Raw genomic sequence first — 26,503 nt, forward strand, 5'->3', positions numbered from 1 at the left:
CTCGCCTCCGTGAGCTGTGAGCGTTCCCACACTCTGTCCACCACGCTCCAGGAGGACAGCTGATGTGTTTCAAACAGGAAGCTGTTTGCAGATAACACTGCAGACGCCCAGCCTGATTTGCTGGGCAGGGTGACAGCCCAGGCCGCGCTGGCCTTGTGTGTGGGACTGCGGCCGGCGGCCCTGTAAATAGCAGCCATGAGCTCCCAGGCTCAGTGTCCTTGTGGGTCCCCGAGGGTTCAGGACGCCCCTTCGCCTGGTGTGTGCCGCAGGTAAGGGACGCTCTGCAGGGCGGGGTTAACCCGTGGGAAGAGGCTGAGATTCCAGACAGGGCAAAGGTGGGGACTGGGTGGAAAGGGCTGATGGGCACCTACTCTTGGCCCAGGCAAAGGACGGCCATCACACCAGTCAGCTGCCAGGACTCAGGTCCAGTCGGTTCAGTGGTTACGGTGAAAGCTCACTGGGGCCGCTTGATGCGGAGTCAATCCTTTTGGGTTCAAACCTTCTGGGTTTGGAATCTCTGGGAGATTCCCAGAGGCGAAGCAGCTTTCTCTAGTTCCCAGCCCAGTGTGAACTGTGACTGTAGGGCCAGTGCAGGTTCAGGTGGGCTCGTGACGCCTGCGGTGGGGCCACGTGGATAAGAGCAGTTGTCCGCACTCAGCGACCAGCAGCTCTGTTTGGGCTCAGTAATGGGAGTCCCAGATGTGTGGGAGGCGGGTCATCTCGTCTCCAAAATTGGGTAAGACACAAGAGTCACAGCTGGGCCCTCGACACCAACACCTGGCGTAGAGCTGGCCATCCTGCTCGGCTGAGGTTGGCTGTGGGTTCTGCATATACAGTTTGAAGCTGTCGCATGTGCATAGCGATTTGGGGAGCACTTTGCCAGGTGGTAGGCAGAGCACTGTCCACACACTCACAGCTAGTCAATTTATGTACAATTTTGAAAAAGCTGCATGCCAAATAACAGACGGATAATTTGTGTAAAGCTCGGAAACAATAATCGGGAAAGCCTCCCTTACTTTGTGGTCTTGGTAAAGATAAGAAAAATGTGTGCCTTTGGGGTGGACATCTGTCAGTGTTGTAGCCAGGGGTGGCCCATTGTCACTAGGAAGCAAAACCACAGGCCCGGGGTGGGGTTGGTTTGCCAGGAAACCCTGAGCTCCCCCAGCTCCCAGGGGTGGCTCTCCCCAGGTATTGATAGTGTCTGTAAAATGTGGGGCCTCACATAGACATTTACTGAAAAGGTACAGTTGTATGTTTGGCACATTAAGCCACTTTTCCCCCACTGTCTATTCTTATTATGTATTTCTACTAAGAATTCCAGTTGAATCCCCTTCCTTCACTAAAAAGCTGTCTCCTTTACTGAAGGGGCCCGAGCCTCCTGGGCCCCAGTGGGGGGGCGCAGAGCCTTGTGGGCCTGGGGTGGGGGGGCTGGGGAGGTCGGGGGGCTGAGAGGGGGAGTCTCCTGGGCCCTGGCTCCGAGATAAGAATGTTGTTGTTAAGGAGGTTCAGAAGAGGCTGTGGCTTCTGCGTTTACAAAAAGAAATTCCTCCTCCAAGAGGCCAGGAAACAGCCAGAACTGGGGGGAGGGGCTCCTGCCTCGGCCTGCCTTCCCTGGGCCCTGCGGGCAGGACCCCTGGAGCTGAACCAGGAGCCTGGGCAAGTGGACACAGAAGGACGAGTAAATGCACAGCAGGGTCAGTGAGTGAGTGGAGGGATGAACCAGGAATCCTAGCTACAGCTTGTTTTGGCTGCTGCCACTGGTCCCTCTGTTGGGACACGGTGACAGTGATGGGTCTTCCTCAAAGCCTCTCTCTAGCCGAGTGAGCAGAACGTCCTCCAGACAACGGCTATCTTCTGACAATCGCTTCTTGCTGGAGAGGAAACTCCATGTCAGCTCTTGATACCTGAGACGTTTAAAACATCGACACCCAGTTCGCATCCGACAAATACTAAGAAGCAAGTGTGCAGAGGCCTGAGCGTGAAAGTAGGTGCAGCGAGTGTCTCCCTCCTCCCAGCGCTGCAGGATTCCAGGCCCTAGCGAGGGCTCCTAGCGCCTTCCAACCTGGGTACACGCCACCGCCTCCTGGACCAGTGGCTCCCACGTGGGCCCAGAGGAGCAGAGCTCACCGGTCCTGGGTCGTGGCTGCTTCCTGCCACTTTCCCTCCTTGTTCTGATGTTAGTTACTGTGAGGTGGGAGTTGGCGCCGGCCTCACCGGCCTCCCAGACCAGCCACGGTGCGAGGCTGACCACCTAGCACCCCCGGCGCCATCTCACTCACCGTTAGAAGGAGTAACCGTAGGCTGCACCGGGTGGCCTTGGGAGTGAAAAGAACAGGTGTCCACGTTTGGTGCACAGTAAATACTGGCCCCCTTTCTCTCCACCACACGTAAAATGCTACAAAATAGAATAAAATAAAAGCGATTACGGCGTGGTTGAGGAGGGGAGCCTTCGCTCTGACGCAGGGGAGAAGGGAGAGTGGGCAGTGTCAGCACGCCGGCCTCACCCCGTCCTCACGTGCTCTGCAGTGCTGGGCTGGTCCCTGAGCCTCCCCTCGGTGTCTGACCTGAGAAAGGTGACGCGCTCGTCCGCGCCGGGGAGCTCGCAGGCGCTCTTTCCCCCAGCGCAGTAAACGTCCGTCTTCATCCCCTGCCCTTCACAGCGTCAGTTCTGTGACTGCACAGGGAAGCAGGTCTCACACAGGGTGTCCCAGATTGCAGAGGCTTTTATCATTTCATGGCGGGGTTGGCGAAAGCACAGGCAGTTTCCAGGGGAGCACGGCACACGCTCGGCTTAGAAACCCTGGGTTCCAGCTCTTCCGTTGTCTAGGAGCCATTGCTGGCTGCGTGATCACAGTGTGTGATCAGTGACGCTGAGCTGTCACTTAGCACCTGCCACCGGCCAGGTCCCGGACAGAGCTCTGGGCATCACCCCCGTTCTTCTGCAGTCACCTTCTCTTTAAGATGAGGACACAGGTGGCAAAGGAGATGCATTTGGCCAGGGCCCTGGCGCTGGTACAGCCAGACGCACAGCAGACTCCAAACACAATGCCATCCGGACACTTACGCCCACGTGGTGGGTCTCTGCGAGCAGCCACCAACACGGCCTCACTGCTCCCCGAGTGACACAGGGCCAGCCGTGTCCTGTCCCTCCCAGCTTCTCCCCGTCCCACAGCCATGCCCTCACTGGTCTGATTGGACAGCCTGTGAGTTGGGGCCGCATGGCTGGCCCAGGCAGAACGCTGGGCCTCCATGCTCTGTGACACCAGCTTATGAAATTCCAGCCGAGCAGAAAGAGACAGCACACAGAGCATGAGCCAGGGAGAGAGGAGGCAGAGAGGGGGAGCGCAAACCAGAGGAGAGCGTCCGCGACAGCTACCCAGTGCGCGTGGCCCCTGGGGGTGCCAGGAGCTTGGCCTTGGCCTGCACACTGTCACGCACTGTCCCCAGTTTTCGGAATTCCCGTCACTGTTTATCCCTTCCTTCCTGCAGGAGCCAGTGTCCTGCCAGCACGCATGATGAGGAGGGATCTGGCCCTCATCGGCCTGGCCTTCCTGTGGCTGGTCCCGTCTGGAGACGCTCAGCAGACGGCGGACGACGCCTGCTCCGTGCAGATCCTCGTCCCGGGCCTCAAAGGTAACCTGTGCCTCCAACGCATCTGCCCCCGCGGCCTCAGGTTCCCCACCTGAAATCCCAAGGGCTGGGATACCTGATGTCCACACACTCTTCAGCCGGGAACCCTGTAACTTGGAAGCCATTTCTGTGCGTCTGGTCCAATCCCCAGGACCTGCAGGCAGCTGACGTTTGTTCCAGGCTTTGCGCTCACCATCATGTGACGTGAGAATGCGGTGACTTCATTTGGTCCATTCTGCAGACAGGGACACTGGAGATTCAGGGATTTCAGGAGTTTGCTTCCTGGTGTGTGATTTGCTGCCAGGCAGAGAGCTCTGGAGAGCAGAGGGTGGGCACCAGTACGGGCGGAGGGCACCTCAGCTCTCCCTTTCAAATGAGTGGTTCTTCACTTAAAAAGGTCTCAGTTTCTACAAAGCCTGTGCAGGAGATTCCAAACCTTGTAATTCTCAAGCAGGGCCAGCTCCAGAATTTTAGGGGCCCATTGCAAAATGACAAGGTGGGGCCCCTGTTTCGGAAGTTAGAAGGAATTTCAAGACAGGACAGGGCGTCTCCAGCATGGCAGGCAGGGTGTGTGGGGGGCCGGCCAGGCTGGCACATGGTGACTGCCTCCATCCCCTGCCCGTTCCGGCTGCTGCCAGGACATTGTCCAGTGGGGACAGCTCTATCTGAGAAGGTCTCCTTGGGCCACTTTCATTCTGCTGTGTGGACACCAAGAAGACAGCCCTGTAGCCTAATCAAGCCGCTGGCTTTTGTGTTCTTAATTCTAATAAACATGCTGACCCTCTTTTAAACATTTTGGTTACATTTGAAGAAACCCAAATGATCTGTGTCACTCGCTCAGAAGTTTGGGTGGCAGGGTGAGTTAGGCCCCTGACTTTGTTGCCTGGTGTGGGCTTCTGGTGGGACCTTCAGTTTTCAATTTGAACACGTGACTGTGGGAGAGAGGGGACATTCTGCTGTGGCCTCCTGGGGTCCTGAAGGTCCCGTTCCACGCTGGCATCCAGCATCGGATACTGTGAACTGTCCGTGGCCCTGACAGGCTGTGGGGTGTGGGGGTGGGTCCCAGGCTCCGTCACAGCCCTTGTTTGCTCCGTTGGTGGACACGCTGTCTAGACGCTTCTCAGAGGCACTGAATGGGGACCTTTGCAGCCATGTGCCCTTGGTCCCGTGGAGGCTGTGTGGCTGTCACTTGTGTGTGTCCCTTTTTCTGCGGTGATGCTGGTAGTGGGAAGACGCAGGCTCTCAGACACAGTGGTCTGCGTGTACTGTGGGCAAGTCCAGGGGTGTGACAGCCACCTTCTTCCCCAGCCTCCGCCTCTCCTTGTCTGAGCATCAAGCCAGGAAGGGGACACAGGGTGTTCTGAGCATGAAATGTGGTGGCATTTCCTGCCACATGCTTGCTTGCAGGTTGAGGGGCTTAGTAATTAAATCCCGGCAGTCGTTTGTTTTCTGCTCATAAAATCACCCATGGCTCCTGAGTGGATGGCCCCTGGCTCTGGGACAAATCTCCGATGACCTGGGAGACGCACCAAAGGGGCAGATTTTAGACAGTGGTTTAAATGTTTATTTATTGTTACAGAAAGATGCACTGCATTCTAATGCTAGTACAAAAATTTCACTAATCCTTTCCTAATTCTGTTAAAAATAATACAAATACATAGAAATAGAGGAAAAAGGTAGAAGGAAGTATGCTGCCATGTTGACATGGTTTTCTCTGAGCATGGAATTGTGTCTAAAAACCTCACGGAAGTAACAGTCCAAATTTTCTGCAGTTTAGCAGTATTTACAATTTAAATGGAAAATTAGAGCAACATCAAAATTCAGATATCTCTGGGTTTTCAAGCACATCCTGAGGGCACTTGTGAGCCAGATGGTTTTTGAAATCGGTGTCGGTGACCGTGCCTGCAGAGTCCCGGTCTGCGTCCTGGGTGCCGGGCATGTCTGCCTGTGTGTGTGGGGGGCATGCCCAGGGCGCCTCCTGGATGAACCGTTTCTCAGCACTTACCAACGAGCAGTCGTCAGTGAGGGGCCAGTAATTCCCAGGCCAAAGCCTGTTCTGTAGACAGTAGACTTGGTGTCACGCTATCCACCCCTGTCACATGTGCTGACCGGGCATCTGCATCGCGAGCCCCGCGTGGACCTGCTGCCCCAGGCCTGTCCTCCCCAGGAGGACTTTCCTTCCTGGGTGGTGCTGATGCTGTGCCCACAGACTCGGGCTGTGGGCGGGACACGGCCACCTGCCAGGGCACATGTGCTCTCCATCCTGGGTTCCCATGGTGGCATGGTTTCCTCGTCTGTCAATACCAAAGGGACAGTTCTGCTAGAGACACTTCTTACTGTGTCCTGAAGCCCTTACACCGATGTCTTATTCTTTTTATTTGCAGCTTATTGAGGTGTAAGTGACGAATAAAAGTCATGTAAACTCAAGGTGTACAAGGTGACGACTGAATACACAGATGATGTGAAACGATAACTGGTCACGTTACTTAGCTCCCTCTGCTCACATTGTCACCCTTCTGTGTGTGGGAGAGCTTGGGGTGTTGTTGTGAGGGTAGAATCCCGGGGATGGTTGGCTCCTTCCCTGTCTGCGTGCGCTGACGGAACACAGCCCGTCGTCTGAGCTGGAGGCTGTGGCTCAGCCTTATTGGCAGCAGGGCGTGAGGAGGGCGGAAACTGTGGCAGAAAGCAAGTCTGGGGCTTCCAGCCAATAACGGTTCGGGACGAGGCAGGCTTTTGTCCCCTGCAAAGTGAAGACTGGCGTCCAAGGAGCCCTGCCTGTGGGTGGGCCCTGGGCCTGTGACCCGCCGACGGGCGTGTGCTCTACGCCGGGTGACTGCAGGCTGCAGCCCCTCTTCTCAGTCTCACAGATCCCACCCGACCGTGCAGATGTGCTGTGACGCTCACACCATGGGATGCTGGTGACCACGGAGAGATGTGGGAACCGCAGGGCAGAAGTGTGAGGATGTTTCCACCTTCTCTCAGGAAGGCCCTGGGGACAGTGAAGACTTTTCACCGCATGTGTGTGGGGCAGGCTTCACCCATCACTCCCAGTGGCAGGGCACACGGTGGCCATGGGACTGGCCTGCGTCCCCTCCAGGACGATGGCTTACACTAAGCCTGCACTGGCCAGGGAGGCACAGATTCAGGGAGATGACAGGTCCCCACCTGGCGGGTGCTAGACCACAATGAGCCAGTGTCATGCGGGGTGTCATGTGGGGTCGGTCTCTGGTCCCGCTCCCCACATCAGAACGCAGGACGTGGTGAGTCCAAAAAGGAACACCCACGGAGCCATAGACGGTTGTCACACCACTACAGTCTCGCTGGCAGCTGGGTTGGAGACACAGGAAGCAGGAGCCACACTATCCGCAACCTGCCGTCTGCTTCTCTGCCAACCAACCAACCCCTTGCTAACTGCAACCCGCGCTTGCCAGCCACCATCTTCCTGCTAGCCCCCATTTTCTGCTAGCGTAGCCACAGCAGTTACATTAGTGGCCAATGGCTCACTGGTTACAGCTGACGGCCAACTAGTCACAGCTGATGGCCATCCAATCAGTTGATGGCCATTTACTACCTGAGCCAGCACCTTTCCACGTGAGGCCGGGAGCCTGGAGACTGCACTCCTGGCTCTGACCCCATAGCCAGAATCGTCTGTGAAAGGATTCATGACACTGACGTGTCAGGAACTGCGTCAGTCAGGAGAGAGAGAAATACAAACACAGTGCAGGGCCGGCTCTTAAGATGAGAGACGCTCTGTTCCTTCGTGAGACAGACATTGAGATGTGGGACAAAGAGCCATTGCCCGGTTCTGTTACGGCCCCAGTGAGGCCGCGGCCTGCAGCCCACGGGAACACAGCTCCCAGGTCGCATGTGTCCTCTGTGCTTCTGTCCCCAGTCCAGACTGGGCTCTAGATGCTTCCTCAGCACTCTTTGGGCAGCCCGTGTGTACTGACTGGTGTTGGTGCTTGAGACAGAACTTAATTACTGTTAGAGGCCTAATTATAACAAAATCTTTGCATTTGGAGAAAGTAAGAACTCTGATGGGGTAAAACGTCTTTCCTCACTGGCTGAAACACTGTTGCAGGTGGGAAACATTTATGTATATTAGCAAGCCTGCTGCTCAGAAGTTTTGAGAATGCACAGTTTCTCTTACAGGTTTTACCAAATTAATTTAAAAGTCATTAACTGTCCTCCCTTAAAACAAGGTTGATAGCCAGTAATGTGACACACGGCTTTGGGGACTCGGCTGGTCTGCGCTTTCCTCGTCCAGGAGGAGCGTGTGGCCCAGGACTCGGTCTCTCCTCTCCTGCACCCACTGCTCCTCGAGGCTCCGAGGCTCCGGCGTCTGCTCGCAGCCTTCCTCGTCCCGCTAGAGGCAGGTGTCATGAAGATGGGACGTCCTCAGCGGGCTGCCTTAAATAACCAACGTATGTCTTCCTGGTTGGGTCAAGAATTACCCCCAGTGCAATCTCGGCAGAAGCTCTCTGCTCATGGACTTTTGTGCGATTTGCAGGGAGGCTAGCAAGTGGGAAATACAGACAACATTTCCTTTCTTTCTCAGAGAGGAGAGAACAGTTTGTTACTATGGCAGCAGATGAGCCAGACCATTGAAATGTGAGCCTCCTGGTAGACAAACCACTTCTCTTTGAGAACTTGATGGCGTAAATCAGCCCCAATCAATACCTGATAAAGGAGAGGACGTGGGAAGGTCTCCTGGGCTTCCTGCCCCTGCATTGTGGAATGCATGTGATTTCTGAGTGCACAGGTTTATAGAAATACGGCCTGGAGTTATGAGCAGCTGGGCGTAGATCTGGATGTGCCGCGCACTAGCAGACTGTGAACATTTCGGAGGCTGCCGTGTATGAACACAGCTTGGAAATAGCCTCCATTCTTAGGAAGCACAGCCAGGGCTCATCGCCAAGGACAAAGCCAAGGTCACTAGGAAAGAATGGGGCTGGGAGGCAACTCAGCCACAAGGGTCACAATGAGGTGAGAGTGGAGGGGCTGGCACTTACCTTAGTCACAACAACCAGCGTGGTGTTTTCCCGGATGTCGTTCACTGAACCCTCATCAAAGGGGAATCACAGGCTGGAGAGTGGACATGCCCGGGGGTCAGGAAGTACCCTGACTGCACTCTGGACACCCCACGGCAGGGGCAGCAGTGAGGAGTTCAGGGTGCTCACGTCCCCCTGGCGGAAGCACAGTGGGCCCCATGCTGGTTTGGTCTCATGTCAGTGTAGCAGAATCCCTGGGGGGAGCGGTGTTTCAGTGGGTTTTCTGATTAGTAGAGAGAGAAAGGAAATGCATGTTTGGTCCCGCTCTTTAGAAAGTCTTACTGTTTGTAATGATGTATTATTCCTCTCTCCTATTTTCATAAGGTGAGTTTGGGACACGGGGCTGTTGGTGCAGCTCAGGATCTTTCTGTGCTTTGATCGTAATAGGTAACAATTGATCCGCTTAGAGATGGGCCTGTGGAAGCAGGTGAGCGGGCAGAAGCTCTTACTGCTGTCTCTTCTAGGGCGAGGGAGACCAGCGTAAGCAGTGCTGGCTCACTGGCAGCCTGGTCATGTCACTTGTACTCTCGTCAGGGTTTTGGTGGCCGGAGGAGGTGCAGTCCAGACTGCAGTTGGAGCCGGCTTGTGCAAGCCTGGCTTTCCCTCTGTAACTTGGACGTGAATGATCCCTGCCTCCCGAGTTGGGCGAGGCTGAATTATGGAAATAAGTGAATGCCCTGTGTAAACTCTAGGAAGTACCTTAATCAGCAAAAGAAAAGCCGGTGGGTACCCGCGGAGTGTTAATTTTCTACAAGTGTTGACAGAGCCCCTGCATGGAGACCCAGAGCTGGGCAGGCGTGAACTGTCTTCAAGGTTTCAGTGCAGTGGGGGGATGGGCCGTGGGGGGATGGGCCGTCAGGGTAACCTGCTGTAACGGAGTTTGGTCGTGATACGCGCTTGCCCTGGCCCCGATTGCTGTGGTAACACACGGCTGTTCTTCCGCACCGTGGCCTGGGTCGTGTTTCCCTGTGTAGAGCGGTCGGTGGCTTCCCATGGCCTTAAGTATGGGGTCGAGAGCTCTTCTCTCAGCCCTGGTGGGCTCGTGGGCTCGCCAGAACCATTTCCTGAGTCTTGGCATCTCACCTGTGCAGGTGTGGTCCCCTTTGCTCCAAGCACTTCCTTCTACCCTTTGGTGACATCGTATTTGTGCAGCCCGTGTCAGCTTCAATGCCATTTCACCAGAGAGCACTTTTCTGCTCTCTCAGTCTAAATTATGGCTCTTTTGGTGAAGTTACTGCCTCATTGTAGTCTTGTATCTCGGGTTGCTAATGAGAATTCTTATGTCAATCTGATTCTCATTTATATGCATGCAGCCTTTAAAAATTCTTTGTCCTCTTGGGTAGCTTAGAGAATCGTCTCTTTATCCTAGATGTTCTGCAGTGTCACTGTCACGGGCCGTTACTTTCCCTTTGTTTTCTGGTGTGGTGCTCTTTGGGTACCTTGACTCTGTCCCTCATGCCTTCCCTCAGGACCAGAAAGTACAGCTGGGAAGTCTTCACAGCTAGAGAGGCTTCAAAGGTTCGTCTCCCGTTCTGGGTTCCTGTGAGATGGACACTGGAGTTTGTGGGCTTTTGCTTCCACTCTAGATTCGGTAACTTCTAAACCAAACGGACCTTTCCAGCTCTTCATCTCGCTGTTGCTTGTGAAAAAGTTCTTCATCATAATCTTTTGTTTCACAAATTAGCTTTTGTCATCGGCCATTCTGTTACTGAGGCGGGCGACACGGCAGTTTATTTCCAACATCAGTGTCATGGCCACGGTCCCTGGGTGGCTCCTTCTCGCCCTGCTGGCTTGTTTCTCTCGTGTTCGTGAGGACGTTTGGTGTCTCTTCTCGGGTCCGATCCTGGCTGCCCGCTGAGTTCTGTGGCCTCTGCTGTCGCTTGTCTTTCACGGTGCTGCTGCCCCCCACACGTCTGATTCTTGGTGCTGAGCTCACTCAGGTAGTCGGGGTTTCTTGCTGGACTACAGAGCCTCTCCACATGTGGCTGCTGTAACCATTTCCTTTCTTTTAACAGATCAGAAAAGGGAATGACCCCGAGATTCAAGGGCCACGTGTGTGTGCTGAGCGTGTGTCAACCCACAGGTCTCAACCTACCCTTCTTCAGGTGGCTCAGCGGAACCATCAGGGCTGTGACATGAGTGTGACAATGACATGCCAGCCTTGTCTTCCACTTTTTGTTGGCACTCACTTTGCTTTTCTTTTTGTTTACTTAAATTTAAATGGACGGTCCCTTCCTTCAGGCCCGGTTATCAGATTTGGGAGTTTCGTTGGGGAACCTGTCCCCTCAGTCGAGCTTCTCACGTGCACATGGAAAGTTAGAAGCGCAGTTTACATGGATGTTGGCCTGCATTGTACCCAAGTGGGAAGGTACATGGGCCACATGTCAGCGTCAAAAACATGCTTACAGGAGGAACAGGACACCCGCTAAGTGTGTGAGACCATATAAAAGTGACAGTGACATGGAGATGGGTGCCAGTCAGCAGAGAAATGAGGGACCCAGTCAGGGAATCAGGAAGCACCTTCTGGAGAGCCAGATGAGGGTGTCACAGCTGGACAGGTGGGCGGACGGGCAGAGGTGCCGCTGCCCCTCACACGTCACACAGGCAGAGGGGAAGCGGAAGGAGGAGCTGGGTTCCAGGTCAAGACTGTATCGAGCAGGAGGGGCTTAAACTCGGGACGTTGTTTATATGTAATTTAGTCCATTGGTGGTTGTAAACGTCTGAGAAGGGCAATGACGTAAGTGGGTGTGTGTTTTAAGATCGTTTGGGTGTGGATTGGAGTCAGGGGTGGAGGAAGGGCCGTGGTGTCTCCCCTCAAGACTCCACACTGTGCTCCCACTGCACCTCCAGGTGGCTTCTTCCAGTGTTCCCATTGTTTATTCACACCTCTGTCTCCTGCCTGGGACGCCTGAGAGAGGAACGATGAGCTCGGAGCCCTCCTGTGAGCAGGAACCCTGCTAGGAGGGGTGGCGGCTGGACTTCCCAGAACCGGGCAGTGCCTGCATGTGTCCAGTGAGGGAGACAGAAACCCAAGATGACCGCCCGCTGGGGTTTGCAACCTGGGAGGATCAGTGTGTTGATACGAGAAGCAGGAGAGTGTGCAGAATTTCTGGGGAGAAAACATCAAGCTGCCCCTGAGCGGGAGTGTGTGCTCTGGGGGTGGGGGGCTCATGTCAAAGGGACGAGGGGACACTGACAGAGAGGCCAGGTTAATTCTTCCCAAGTGTGCGAGGCGGACGGGGCAGAGAGGCCAGGGGGTGCTTGGCCACGAGACACTTCTCTCATTGTATGGCCATCAGGGCACTGAGGGGCGGCCGTGCAGTGGCTGGGGGTCTCGGGCAGCATGCGGTGCCGGGGGACAGGCTGGGCCTGCCAGAGGGACAAGCGGAGAGAGGAACAAATACATCCCAGAGGACAGCAGGGCAAGGAAGTGAAGAGTCCTGAGAGGAAGGGGTGAAATGCCCGGGGTGGGGGTGGGGCAGCGAGGACCCCCCCCACCCCCCGGAAGGGGCTGATGGCACAGAGACAGAAGAAGCTTTCTCCTTGCCGTCCCCCCACACGTCACACTGCATCAGGGTGAGTCCTAAATGATGTGACTTCTTCCGCAGGGGACGCCGGAGAGAAGGGAGACAAAGGCGCACCAGGACGGCCTGGAAGAGTGGGCCCCACGGGAGAAAAAGGTACCTTCTCAGCCCCTCTGAGCTCTGCACATGAGGGCATGGTGGGTCACCGGCTCCTGCAGGCTGTGGGGGATGAAGAGGCCCCAGCCTGTGGCGCTCTCAGGAGGACGCTGGCTTGCTGTGGCGCAGGGCACGGCAGGGCCTCTGTAAACAGCGCTCCCAGGTACCCGCCCGGCCGCCCGTAGACACCATGAAGGAGCACTCCCTGGGACAGGCGCACAGCAGGGTGGGTGTGTGCGTGCCAACCAGTCTCGTCTGCAAATGGGGATCATTTTTGAGTGTTCCCTGTGTAAGTGCAATTGTGAGGGTGTGCAAACTATGAAGGTGTGCAAAGGAGAGCACACAGATGGTGGGTGTGCGGGTCACACACACGGCGCTCTCCCACTTACGGCCAAGGGACCCCAATCAGTGGGTTTGTCCCCCCTGCCCAGCTCCTGTGGCGCCCGATCAAGCCTGTGAGGTCGTTAGACAGCAGCCATACATGTCTAATAGATGCTGTGATGAGCAGTGGGACAGGACACGCTCGCTTTCGCTGCTGTACATGTTTCTTACCAAGCCATTAAGAACTGTCGACAGGACCGCTTTGCCGATGTTTCCACCCTGTTCTGTGAGAATATAGACTCATTTGTCAGCCAATCCCCAACCAATCCCACAACACTGGGGAGTGCGTTAGGCTGTTTCCAGTGTTTAAAAATTGTTATAACAACTCATATAAAGTTCATTGAACATATATTTTTAAACCCATGGACTTTTTTTTTTTTTTTAATCTTTTTGAGGTGTGATTTAACACCTTGTGAAGTGTCCATCGCGGTGAGTTTGACAGCTGTGTACACCTGTAGGACCTTTTCACATTCGAGACCCAGAGCACTCTATCCCTCCATCAACCACAGGTGCTGACTTTTATTTCTTATTTTTCCCTTTACTCATAAAAAATGATTTTTTAAAAATATGAGATATGATCAATAAATATGGTGAATGTTTAAATTAAAAAAAATTTATTCCAGTAAAAGACATATTGCCATTAACCCCTCTCAAAATACCCCCCTCGCTTCGAACACACTTATCCCATCGTTCTTGCCACTTCCTGAAGCAGTTCTGGAAGTCCTCTTTTGTGAGTGTCTTTAATTGTGCTGTCGTGGCTGCCTCCATGTCCTGAATCATTTTGACTTTGGGGAAGAGCAGAAGTCACATGGTGCCATATCTGGTGAATAAGGTGGATGAGGACACACCATAATATTTTTATTTGATAGAAATTGCTGTACCAGAAGCGATGTGTGACATGGAGCCTTTCCGTTGTGATCACAAAATACGGTGAATGCTGCTGCCGAGTGCCATCCAATGGAAAGGCAGGGATCTTCAATATGGGAAGCAGCGTGTTGAACCTTAGTCACAGTGTGTGACAAGTTTCAACTTGTTCGGTGCAGTCAGTCGGGTGTGAACTACGGTTGAGAGAAGGTGTGTTTTAAAGTGTCCCGTAAATCATCCCTCATCATGACAATGCTCCGTGTCGAGACACGCTTTCCTCGTCCTCTTTCCCACGGTGTGAATTTATCGCACTTTATCTGACTGCTGTCCTACCCTGGGGGTTTACGTTTTCCTGGGGATTTGCTGCAGCAAACAGTCTTGTATTTGTCACTTTTTAATGTGTGAATATAGCTTAAAGATAAATTTCTAGCCAAGTAACCTCCAGATCCAAATGCTTGTGCACTTGACATTTCGGTAGATAATACCCTCCAAAAAGGCTGAATCAGTTTGCTGCCCCACGGGCCATGTGTGCCCCCTACACCCTCCGGCCCCGAGGCCACCACAGAGCAGAGTGAATCACCCCACAGTGTGGGTTCTCTTGGCATCTCTCATTATGAAGGAAGCAGTGTCCTTTTTTCAAGTGTTTAGCAGTTCTTTTGTATTTCTTTTCTGCAATTTTGTCCCTTTTACTGGGTTGTCTTTTTCTGTCTTTTAAAAGCCCTTTTTGGGTTTTTCTTGATGCGTAAGATACTTTGTACTTACATTTCCTGGGCATGTCTCTGAATGTTTCCTTAGAGTTGCCAGAAGTGGCATTTGAACTTTAAAGGCTATCAGTGCATCTGCTCCTATGCCAGTCTGCACGCTTCCTGCTCTAACGTGCTTTCTTCCTGTCCTGCTCATGTTCCCATGGAAAACACGGGAGCCAGTGAGGCAGGAACTCTGCAGGGCCTGGCTCCCAGAGCACCTGCGAGAAACAGCCGGGGCGTCAGGACAGAAGTCGCACAGCTAAGCCGGATGAGGACGGCTGACTAAGAACACGGAGGGCGGCTGCCACAGCTCCGAGCTCGTTTTCTCATCTGTACGGGGTGGGCAGTGACTTAGCCGCTTCCTAAAGTTCTGGGTTACAGCAAGCTAATAGTCTAAAGGGCTTATTATCACTCTATGTCTTATAAAAGTGTAATAGGTACAGCATGTTACTTATTTTGTTATTGAACTAATGACCTTTACACAGTGATGAAATGTGTGTTCCTCTCTTCATAGTGGGACGTGGACGTCACCCCTAGTCTGGATGGTCGCTAATTCATTTTCGTGACGCCATCTCACTGATGTGTTTTCAAAGTAACGGTGTTTGAGCTCCGTGTACAAATGGCAGTTATGCCTGATTTCAAGTTGACACAGATGCTTATCTGCTCTCTCAACTCTGTCATCTCTTATCGTTGACTTTCAGCTCCGCCATCTCTCTCATCATCATCATTCTCTCTTATTCTCACTCTCGAAAAGGCGATGCAAGCGCGTGGAGACTACGAAAGCTCTTATCACACCTTCTAAATTGAGAACGGACATTGCTGGGCACTAAACAGCCTAACCCATTGCATTTTCCTATCATCTGACTACTAAATTGGATGCTGTTAGGTGCCAAGTGCTTGTGGGATGCAGCCTGGAGCCCCTCACGGCCCAGTGGGGGAGACAGGTGTGTGGCTATAACAGGGTGCATTGACTGAGTGAGTTTATTCTCTAGGGTCTATTGAGCAAGAGGCGTGGTGGTTCTCCAAACGCATGTGCTCAGGAGCCAGGGGGTACGCGTTAAAATGCAGCCTCAGTCTGGGGTGGCTGGGATGCAGCCGGCCCACCAGGAAGCACCCAGGAGGTGCTGGTCCTGTGGGGTGCCACGGCCTGCACTGCAGGTTCATCTGGAGGATCGGACACCCTCCCCCTGGGTGCTCTTCTCACCTCAGCTCCCAGGGGATGCCTGCTCTGTCCCCCTGGGGCCTGGCTGATCTGCTGGGTGTTGGGGGTCTTTGCCAGTGAGTAGCCCCCTGCCGGGAACACAAAGGGCTGTGGGAGAAGTGCATGCAAGCTGGCAAAATAACAAAGACAAACCACAGGGAAGGCAGAAGCCTCCTGCTGTCCTTTGTCCTTGGTTGAAATAGGAATACTTTTGCATTTCTAGCCCACACAGCTGAATGGAAAGAGTACAGAGCTGGCTTTGCTGACACAACCTGCAAAGTGTGTCGTCTCAGCTTTCAGGCTTCTGGTCCCCAGACATGCAGCTAAGACAGGATTAGGGAGGCTGGGGGCCCCTGCATTCAGGGGCTGGGACCCTCCTGGCACGTGAAGGTGGAGGGCGCCCCAGTCAGTGACGGGCTTCCTGAGCTCTGTAATGTCGCATTATCCTCGGTTAAAAATCGCTGAGGAAGCTCAATTCAAGTGCTCTTTTTGCCCCGTCTCCACTTCAAAGGACTGTGTGACGTCTTCATTAAAATTAATGAGAATCACTTGCCACTGAGCCTCCGTTCCTCCTGGCGCCTGGAGGGCAAGTGCGTGCTATGCAGTCTCATTAGTGGGTGGGACGAGGTGGGGACGTCGCCGCACTCGCAGCCCTCTGGAGGCCTCCACAGAGGCCCTTGAACGCAAAGGGACAGGATCTCAGGGTGTCTCGTGCATTTCCCATCGTTTTGCACAACCAGGGGTGGGGAGCAGGGGTAGATTTGTCTGGTTTTTGTGAATATCTTCTTGTCATTTGGAGGAGCTAGAAGACGTTGGAAGCAGGGAAAGGCAGCTGAGCCCCAGTGCTTTCTGCTCTCCTCAGAGGACCGCTGCGTTCATAGCCACCTGCTTTTCTGCCCAAAGGCTGGTTTCTGAGCCTCGTGGGCAAGAAAGACAAGTCCGCTCCATAAAGGACCTCAGGGCACCATAAAGCAGAGAACGGTGACAATCGGGAGGAATTTCATGCTCCTCACATTGACCTTCCCAACACACCCCAAAGACACAGTATTCCCATTAGAAACAACAGCCCACACCAGCGGCACGCCTCAGTGTGTGTGGCTGTTACTGTGGATGGTGAGCGAGCCGAGTGAACGTGGGAGGGGTCTGGGTGCAAACCTGGCTCATGCGTCCCAACTTCCCAGCCCGTGTGGAGTGAGGGTCAAGTATCGTTTGCTTATGCACATGGTGTGTGTGTGCTTGTGTGTGTGTGTGTGTAGTATATGTACGTGTGTGTATGGTGTGCATGTGTGTATGCATGTGTATAGTGTGTGTATGTACGTGTGTGTACATTGGGTTTGTGTGTATGCATGTGTGTAGTGTGTGTATGTGTGTGTAGATGTATGTGTGTGTATTGTGTGTGTATGTGTTTATAGTGTGTATGTGTATATACATGTATAGTGAGTGTGTGTATATACCATGTTTCCCTGAAAGTAAGACCTAGCCAGATGGACCATCAGCCATAATGCATCTTTTGGAACAAAAATTAATATAAGACCTGGTCTTATTTTATTATAAAACTGGGTCTTTAATATAATATAATATAATGTAATATAATATAATATAATTTAATATAATATAATACTGGGTCTTACATTAATTTTTGCTCCAGAAGATGCATTAGAGCTAATGGTCCGGCTAGGTCTTATTTTCGGGGAAACACGGTATGTATGTGTGTGTGTATAGTCTGTGTATGTGTACATGTGTGTATAGTGTGTGTGTATATGTATGTGTTGTGTGTGTGTGTAGTATATGTACGTGTGTGTATGGTGTGCATGTGTGTATGCATGTGTATAGTGTGTGTATGTACGTGTGTGTACATTGGGTTTGTGTGTATGCATGTGTGTAGTGTGTGTATGTGTGTGTAGATGTATGTGTGTATGTGTTTATAGTGTGTATGTGTATATACATGTATAGTGAGTGTGTGTATATACCATGTTTCCCTGAAAGTAAGACCTAGCCAGATGGACCATCAGCCATAATGCATCTTTTGGAACAAAAATTAATATAAGACCTGGTCTTATTTTATTATAAAACTGGGTCTTTAATATAATATAATATAATGTAATATAATATAATATAATTTAATATAATATAATACTGGGTCTTACATTAATTTTTGCTCCAGAAGATGCATTAGAGCTAATGGTCCGGCTAGGTCTTATTTTCGGGGAAACACGGTATGTATGTGTGTGTGTATAGTCTGTGTATGTGTACATGTGTGTATAGTGTGTGTGTATATGTATGTGTTGTGTGTATTGTGTATGTTTGTGTACTGTGTATATATTTATGTATATGTGTATATACAGTGTGTGTATATGTGGGTATTATGTGTATACAGTGTGTGTATATGGATGTGTGCTGTGTGTGCGTGTGTGCATTGCCCTGCATCAGCACGCCCACTGCAGGGACTCAGCCAACAGGCCGCTGCTCTCATTCCATCCATCGGAGCTGGGCCGTTTGCTGTGGGAGCTGTGTCCCCCAGGCACACTGTCCCCAGCACCGCCCTTCCCTATAGGGGCCTTCCAATGGGCGTGTTGGGGACCAGGTCCTGAGACATTGAGGGCCCGGAGCAGTACCATATGGAGGGGGCCCTGGTCTAGAGCAGGTGGGCTGAGCAGGGCCCGGCGACGTGGGGAGCCTGGCAGCCCCCCAGGTCCTCACTGGCTGGGGCCAGGCCCTGGCTGGTGCAGGTGAGTCCAAGGGCCTGGGGGCTGCCTGGCTCTCTGGGTTCTCAGGCACCCGACTGCTACCTTCCGGGCTGGGGGAGGCCTTCATACCTTATGGCCTGGCTCCTGGAAAGGCAGCCCTCGGTGGTGGCTGGGTCTGTGGGAACTGCCCCACAGCCAGGGCCGGGTTTGGACGTGGAGGCGGGAGACCAGAGCCTGCCTGCTGTGAGCCCAGTGACTGTGGCGTGAGCACCACTCTGATGCCACTTGAGAGATGAGAAACTGACACAGAGGAGCTTACTTGTCCGAGGTGGTGGTAGGGCCAGGACCGGGTCTCGCCTGCTGGACTGCACGGCCCTGGGTCACTCGCTCACTGTGTGTCCGGCAGTGAGTCGCTTCACCTCTCTGAGGGCCAGAGGGAAAGTGTACCTGGCAGCCTGGGCTGCCGTAATAAGCATCACACACTCTGTCACGGCTGTGGGGGCGGGAAGTCGGAGATCAGCGTGTTTGCAGGCTGGTTCCCCCCGAGGTCCCTCTCCTTGGGTTGCAGACGCCACCTCTCCCTGTGCCCTCACATGGAGGGCGTCGGGTTTTAGTGATGAGTTTCAGATGGACCGAGCTCAGCCCGCTGCAGGAGGTGATGGGCGCTCAGCTCGGGGGGTGCGTGTCACCCCGTTGGAGGAACAAGGACAGAAAGAGCATGTCCCAAGGCAAAGGCAGCCAGGCTGGGGAGGGGCTCTTAGCCAGGTGAGGGGCATTGGACAGACAAGCGCTTTCACATGTTTGGAGGGCTGTCTTGTAGGTTAAGTGGCTTTGCCGTGGTCTGGCGCGGGAGACCGGGGTGCTGGGGGCATGGAGCGGCAGCATTCGGGTCCCTGTAAGCCGGTGAAGGACAAGCCCCTATGACTGCGGCTGTCTCTAGCTGGGCTGCACAGGGCAAGGCGAGCCCAGGCGAGGGGCCGTGTCAGGCCTGCGACCCGCCAGCCCCGTCCGTCCTTCAGGAACGCCCCTTCATCAAATCCTAAGGCAGAATTTAGCATTTCTCCCATTATCCTCTTCTGGTGCAGGGTCACCGATAGGGTGGGCACATTGATTGACTGATTGGTTGACTGACTGATTAACTGGAAACGTTTGTTCTCTTTCCCTCTCACTGCTCTGACATTTTGCTGTTAGAAAATTAATCAGGTTGAAATAGGGTCATGACTGACACAGAAAGAACATATTCCATCAACTGCTTTGGCAGGAAAGGGCCATTCAGGTGATGGAACCAGGGCCGGGCCACCCCAGGGGCTGTGGAGAGCACAGCCCGCCAGGCACCCTGGCTGAGTCAGGGCTGAGAATGAGACAGAGGAGAGATGAGGGACTCGGGGCCCTGCTGGGGTGTCTTAGGCTCAGGGTCTCCACTTCCTTCCCTCCAGAGACCTCCCCCAGCGTCCCCAGGACCCATTGTTTCTAGAACAGTGGTGTCCCAAGTGGGTCTAACATTGCAGTCACACATAGACACATCCACAGGAGGCTATAGCATGACATAACTGTTGGAGTCTTTCCCCGGTTTTCTCCAGGTACTTGCTGCTTATTTGTTGGGTGGGTTTGTGGTCTGTGGCCACCTCAGCAGATGGGCAAGAGTGGCCGCCAAGGGTGTAAGAGCTCTTTGTGGGGGAAAGCGGTGTTGGGGAGATCGTCTGCATGGACTCGATTGTCTGTCAGTGGGTGAGGGCGGCTGTTCTCCATCTCAGTCCCATGAGCTTACGTGTGAGAACCCTTCACGGTGCCATAGTGTTGTGAGTGGGACAGGTCAGGGACAGGTGGGCGGGGGGACTGGTCACATCACCAGACGTGTGGTGACGCATTCCGGGAGACTTGTGCCCCCTCCTGCTCTTCCCTCTCCTGCAGCTTCATATTTGAAGAATACAGATCGGGGGGCACACCTTTAAATGCAGCGAGAGAAGCCTGATGGCTCTGCCCCAGACGCACATCCCAGAGTGGGCACAGGTGGCCGAGGTCCCGAGGAGCTCGCTCGGTTTGGTCAGGGGCAGGAGTAAGGCCGGGGGACCATCCTGCTGGGATGGGGGAGACCACCCCTTTCTCTTACACATGCAACGAAGGATGACCTTGGGTGTGGCCAGGACTTAGCGATGCACCAGTTGGCTCCTACATTCTGTGTGTGTGACTTTTAGGGGAAGTGTGTGTCCTTAGGTGAATCTATCAACAGGGGCCTTCTGGTGTCATCACATACGTGACCTTGAAGCGAGGAAGAGCTATGACGCCTTGGTGTCCTCGTGTGTGTGTACCTGTGTGCATGTGAGTGTATGTGCACGTGGTGTGTGTGATATGAGCGGTAGGGATATGGCATTACCTGTACATCACCCGACTTTGATCTTGTTTTCTACAGGAGACATGGGGGACAAAGGACAGAAGGGCAGTGTGGGCCGCCATGGAAAAATCGGTCCGATTGGTTCTAAAGGTATTTCCGATGCACTCGCGCCTCGCGTTCCCTCCTAGGCTCACACCCGGGCACTGAGAACGACTGACCAGTCCTGCCTGGTGGCCCTGCTTATTTTTGTGTGCTTTCTATGTGACAAATTCTGTCCCTCTGTTTGCGTTCTGGGAGTGGTCAGAGTCAGCTGCTGGCCTGGCCGATCCCGGCTCCCCGTCCCTCAGGATTCACGTGCCCCAGTTGGTCAGGATCAGGGGCTGGTGGGCCAGGCAGGCCTACCACCACCTTAACCAGTTTAATTGATGACCGGGGCCCATTTGAGGAGCAGAGGGGCTGTACCGGGAATACCATGTGTCCACCGCCAGCTCCGGTGTCATGGCCTCACGGCGACCCTGGGGTGGTTCTCGGTGACAGCCATGGCAAGACAGTGGCAGCTCCAGGGACGACACGCCTGCCATTCCCGGGCTGTGTCTGCCTCACAGCCTGGTCTGACCCGCACAGCCCTGCAGTGGAGGGCAGGTCAGGCAGGGACTGAGGCCCAGGGCAATTCAGGGTTGGCGGAAAACCACACATCTCCTCCCACCATCGTGACTCAGTCAGCAAGTGTTTTCTGAGCCCCTGGTTTAGCCCTTGCCTGTGCTGGGCTCCAGAGGGCACAGTGGGGTGCAAGAGGCAAGGAGCCCCCAGTCCCTGAGCTCAGTGAATGAGTGACCCCAGGGAGGTCTCCTGGCACGTCCTGTCCTGGCAGCTGGAAAGGAGACAGTAGCTGGGAGGGCCCTTGGGGTGGGGGTCGGGGTGCAAAGCTGCTGGTCATCCACCGGAGGCAAAAGTGAGACGGGCTGCCTGCCCAGTGCTGGTGCTGGTTCTCGTGCCTCAGCAGCCTGCCTGGGGGTTGGGCCGTGAGTGGGTTTGGGTGGTTTGCTCTGGTCTGTGGTCACAGACCTGCCCCAGCCCAGCAGGGCGCTGGCAGGAAGGGCCGTTGGCCAGGAGTGAGGCAGAGAGTGTGGCCGGCTGTGCTCAGCGGCTGCCCGCCCGCCACAAGTCCGTGGGAGACGTCTGCCCCGGACGGCTGACTCATTACAGGGCAGAGATTTCATGGAGTGGTGAGGAATGCATGCTTTAAAAAACTGGAAAACTGGTGAAATATCTGTAACATAAATGTTGCCATTTAAACCATTTTAAAGTGTAATTCAGTGGCCTTGAGTACGTTTGCAGTGCTGTGCAGCCATCACCACTATTTCCAAAACCTTTCCACTACCCCAAGGAGACACTCTGTGTCAGGAAGCAATAACGCGCCATCTCTCCTCTCCTGCTCCTGGCGACCTCTGACCCGCTTTCTGTCGCTATGAATTGGCCTCTTGCAGACATTTCCCATGAATGCAGTCAGACCAGGTCTGTCCTTAGGCGTCTGACTTACTCCACTTAGAGTAGTGTCTTCAAGGTCCAGCCGTGTGAAGCGTGTCCGAATCTCCTTCCTTCCCGAGGCTGAAGGACCTTCCGGTGCCTGCATGGACCACGTTTCCGTTGTCCACGCCGCTGCTGAGCTGACCGACATTGGGTTGTTTCTACCTGCTGGCTCCGTGAGCAGCGCCGCAGATGTAGGCGCACAGTCGGGATGTGCTCTGGGTGGAGCTCGGTGCCCCCCAAGGGACAGCTCGCTCAGACACCATGGTGGCCTGGGCTGAGCAGACTCGATGAGCTGGGATTCCCATCCAGGTCCTTGTCAAGCTGACTTTCAGCCATTTCCACATCCTGATGCTGATCACGGAACACAAAGGAGGTGCCTGGATGGAGGCGCCAGGCGTGTCCCTCCCCGGCCAGCGGAACACGAGTCTGCGGATGGAGGAGTCGCAGTCCCTTGGCTGTCCCTCTAGCAGAGACGCCTGTGCTTGAGAAATATTCATGGGACGCTATGGAAGCACTCACTGCCTAACTGTACAGTAGCCAGAAAGCTTCGTGGCCATGATTTTGTTCAACAAACGTGTTTTATAAGTTGAGGGAAACGGAGGGGCCGAGAGGCTAGTGGCCTGTCCCCTACCAGTGGGCTGGAGCCAGGTCTGCTGGGGGCTGTGCCCTCCTGTGACTCCACACGGGCTCTCGGGGCGGGGGCGTAGGGAAGGACTCTGACCTCAGCCTGACTGTGAGAATCTTTACCCCACTTGGGTTAGAAAAACTCTGCGGCCCACTCAGCTCTCAGATCACATGTCTGGTTTCCTGCCACGATGAGGGACAGGAGAGAACTGGCACCAGATTTAGTTGCTCCTTTCTCATGTGTTGAGGACTCATGGCATGACATCTGCAAAGTGTTTTGTGACACATCCGCATCTTCCAGAGTTGGCTTAAAGAAGGGTTGTCCGATCCTCTCTGAGAGCCCCTGCAATGTACATGTGCCTGTCACACACACAGGACTGAAGAATTAGTTATAGAACAAACATCCCTGTGGTTCTTGACACGTGTGACCTCGTGAAACACATCCCATCTCTGCTTGGTGACTTTTACTTTGCTTTTCTTTTTCAGGTGAAAAAGGAGATTCTGGTGACATAGGACCCCCTGGCCCTAACGGAGAACCTGGTATGGCCTAAAGGGTCCGAGGATTTTTAAAAAATGTATTAAAAACTGCGCTTTTGAGAACAGTATAACTCATGAGATAAAGCTGCTTGGGCTGGGACGTGGGAGCCTCTAAAACTGCCCTGTCCTCGCCTTGTCTGTCAGACTGCTCTCATGTTCCGTTTCCTTCTTAGGGCTGCACTCGGCTTGTGGCCCCGTGTGCCCACATGCCAGACACACTGTCCTGAGGCACGCTGGCCTCACGCTCAGCTCTGGGTGCCGCAGGGTCTCCCCCTTCCTCTGACCCCCACACTTCTGAGAAAAGCACGCTGTACTTTCTGGAGATTTCCCTCACTCAGGTCGTCCTTGCAGCCAACTCCCCACGACCATCCTCTATTGTATGCCCAGCAAGACCACACCTGCACCCTCGCCCTGGGGTGAAGTCCACTCTGCACTGGAGGTGTCAGGTGTCACAGGCAACCTCAGCTCAGCAGTGGCACCCCTCCCACTGAATCACTTGAACAGGGACCTGGGGTCTCCTCTGACTCCTTCTGTTCACCCCCATGTCCAAACAGTTACTGAGCCCCATTGGTTGTGCCGGCACCATTTTCCTCAGACGTGTTGTCTTCTCTGCAGCACCTCTGTTTGCACCCTGAGCCAGCACTGCAGTGCTGTCTGTTTCCATCACAGGCCTCCGCTGTCCTCTCCTTCCCCTCTTCCTTCCCACGCCACCCAGAGCAATGTTTGCAAACGTCAGTCTGCTCCTGCTGCTCCCCTGCTAAAGCCCTTCCACTGCTCCTGCTGGCCTTCGGGATAGAGTGCGAGACCTCTGACCCAGCCGAAGGCCTGCGAGCTCTGATGACATTTGTGTCCCGGGGAGGGTGCTTGCTTCCCTCTGAGCCCAGCCCCGTGGTGAGCTCTGCGATGTAACACACCTGGTCTCTGCAGGCGTCCCATGCGAGTGCAGCCAGCTGCGGAAAGCCATCGGGGAGATGGATAACCAGGTCACCCAGCTGACCACCGAGTTAAAATTCATAAAAAATGGTATGTTCCTTTCGGTGCTCTCCCTGTCCCCTGCCCGCCTGCGTCCGTGTCTGTCCTGCGTGTGGAGCGCACCGAGTGTGTTTACAGAAATGCAAGTGCTCACTTTCCAGCACTGCCCTCCCCCGCAGCTGTTGCCGGTGTGCGCGAGACGGAGAGTAAGATCTACCTGCTGGTGAAGGAGGAGAAGAGGTATGTGGACGCCCAGCTGTCCTGCCAGGGCCGCGGAGGCTCGCTCAGCATGCCCAAGGACGAGGCCACCAACAGCCTGATGGCCGCCTACATCGCCCAGGCGGGCCTGGCCCGAGTCTTCATCGGGATCAACGACCTGGAGCGCGAGGGCACCTTTGTCTACTCGGACCGCTCCCCCATGCAGACCTTCCACAAGTGGCGCAGCGGCGAGCCCAACAACGCCTACGAGGACGAGGACTGTGTGGAGATGGAGGCCTCGGGCGGCTGGAACGACGTGGACTGCCTCATCACCATGCACTTCATGTGCGAGTTTGACAAGGAGCACGTGTGACGCGGGCCGGCCACCCGGGCCAGGGCGTCCCCGCCTGCAGCCAAGGGCCGTCTTCTCTGAACCTTGGGAAGTGGTGTATGCTTAGGAGGAAGCGTTTCTGGGGCATCCTTTCTGAAGAAGTAGTTTTATTACTCGTATTGTAGCCAAAATGTTCATTATCTCACAATTACGCAGAACTGCTCTTGCCTGTATCCAAACTATAAAGCGAAATGCTTAGCAGGACACCAGTTAAGCACGACAGCAGTAGTGTGGCCTTGTGTTACGGTCCTTCTTTTAACTTCTATAGGAAAAGAACCCACTCGTGACAACACTGGCCAGGGTTTCTGGCGTTTATATTAAAATACGCATTCCTTTTCACTATTAGCCAAATAGGAATAATTTTGCTTTTCCGCAAACACAGATTTCAGGAAAAACAAAAATAAACACGCCAAACTGACAGCTTCGCGTGTGGTGTTTTATTCTCCTAGTTTCTTCAATGGCTGTATTCATTATCTATTTGCTGTTTCCCAAATCACCCCAAACGCAGTGGCTTGTGACAAAATGCTCTCAGGACTTTGCTCAGGCTTAGCCTGCATTCCACCTGCCTGGCTCCAGGCAGTCGTGTGGCGGGGACAGGATCCAGTCCCTCCGGTCACTGGATGGAAGCCTCAGGCCCTCGCCACATGGCCTCTCCATCGGGCAGCTGCCGCAGAGCCACTAAGAAGAGCCAGAGCGACGTGTGAGTGAGACAGCGCTTTCCATCACCTCACCTGGGAAGTGGCGTCCCCTCGCTGTGGCTGCGTCCGCTTCATAAGGAGAGTCACCAGGTCCAGACTGCACACCCAGAGCTTCTAGGGCAATGGCAGGCAAGGTGACTGTCCAGTGGAATAAAGACAGTGTCCCCTGCAGAGGGAAGGCCGGCCTGCTTCCCGTCTACTGCAAAAGGCCCGGGCTCCCCGAGCTCGAGGGGCCTGTCCTGTAAGTGCCCCTGCCTGTGTGGCTGTCATCGGGTCCTCCTTGTGCCCAGTGGGGACTAGGGCTCCGGCCCCTCTGGCTACTGCTATTACTGCTGAAAGCAGAGGGGCCGAAGCAGCAGCCCCAGCCCCAGATTCCTGCTGGAGCCCCACAGCCAGTCCCCGGTACTCCCTGCCGTGGCCCCCTGGCTCTGAGCCGGCCCAGGGCAGCTGCCTGCCTCCTGCCCAGGGCAGACCCAGTGCCTGGGGGCCGGGCAGGAAAGCTAACCCGGCATGGTGATTCTGGTGGGTGGTGGCCTGGGGGGACCCCGGCAGCCAGGCTCCCAGCCTGGACTCTTCTCTGCCCGGTAGGCGTCTCTCTCCATCACCCAGAGTCCCTGTCCCCTGCAGGCTGCTCTCCTGCTGTGTGCCGCCCACGTGGGGACCACCAACTCCCAGTGAGATCAGAGGGAGAGGAGCCCAGCTCCACCTGGCTTCTCTCAGAGGAAGCTGAGTGATAGGAAACTACCCTGCTCTTGTTTGCCCGTGGGTCATACTCGCTGTAGGATGTGAATGTTTTAAAGCATATCTGATGGATGTAAACAACTGGCTGGGAAATCAGAATGAATTCCCCCAGCTCTTGGGAAGGGCTGCTGTGTAGCCGGCAGAGTCTGGGTGCAGGTTGGGAGGAGGCTGGCTGAGGACAGAACAGGTTTATTAGCGGCTGCCAGGACCAGGATGCAGGGCGCTCGGTGAGTGTGGACG

The 26,503-nt window shown here is 54.4% G+C and overlaps 1 protein-coding gene across 4 annotated transcripts; it reads left to right on the top strand.

Annotated features, from left to right (window-relative positions):
• Positions 1-136: 136 nt before the first annotated feature.
• COLEC11 (collectin subfamily member 11) lies at positions 137-25,244 on the top strand. Of its 4 annotated transcripts, XM_074331648.1 has the most exons (8): positions 137-269; positions 1,806-1,984; positions 3,490-3,633; positions 12,290-12,361; positions 20,651-20,722; positions 23,213-23,266; positions 24,191-24,286; positions 24,415-25,244. In XM_074331648.1, exons 3-8 carry the CDS (start codon positions 3,513-3,515, stop codon positions 24,804-24,806), a joined length of 807 nt encoding a protein of 268 aa, XP_074187749.1. In that variant the 5' UTR covers positions 137-269; positions 1,806-1,984; positions 3,490-3,512; the 3' UTR covers positions 24,807-25,244. The 4 variants fall into 4 exon arrangements, with proteins under 4 accessions (XP_074187749.1, XP_019607594.2, XP_019607596.2 ...); XM_019752035.2 differs by lacking the exon at positions 1,806-1,984 and having other exon boundaries at positions 151-269; positions 24,397-25,244; XM_019752037.2 differs by lacking the exon at positions 1,806-1,984 and having other exon boundaries at positions 151-269.
• The last annotated feature ends 1,259 nt before the right edge of the window (positions 25,245-26,503 follow it).

The sequence above is a fragment of the Rhinolophus sinicus genome, linkage group LG05 (assembly GCF_036562045.2).
Source record: "Rhinolophus sinicus isolate RSC01 linkage group LG05, ASM3656204v1, whole genome shotgun sequence".
Classification (NCBI taxonomy): Eukaryota; Metazoa; Chordata; class Mammalia; order Chiroptera; family Rhinolophidae; genus Rhinolophus; species Rhinolophus sinicus.

Bases quoted from the DNA above. Each gene is read 5' to 3' on its own strand.
- COLEC11 (XM_019752035.2), top strand. From the start codon at position 3,513: ATGATGAGGAGGGATCTGGCCCTCATCGGCCTGGCCTTCCTGTGGCTG. The intron at 3,634-12,289 runs GTAACCTGTGCC...CTTCTTCCGCAG, and splicing joins CCTCGTCCCGGGCCTCAAAG to GGGACGCCGGAGAGAAGGGA. The intron at 23,267-24,190 runs GTATGGCCTAAA...TGGTCTCTGCAG, and splicing joins TGGCCCTAACGGAGAACCTG to GCGTCCCATGCGAGTGCAGC.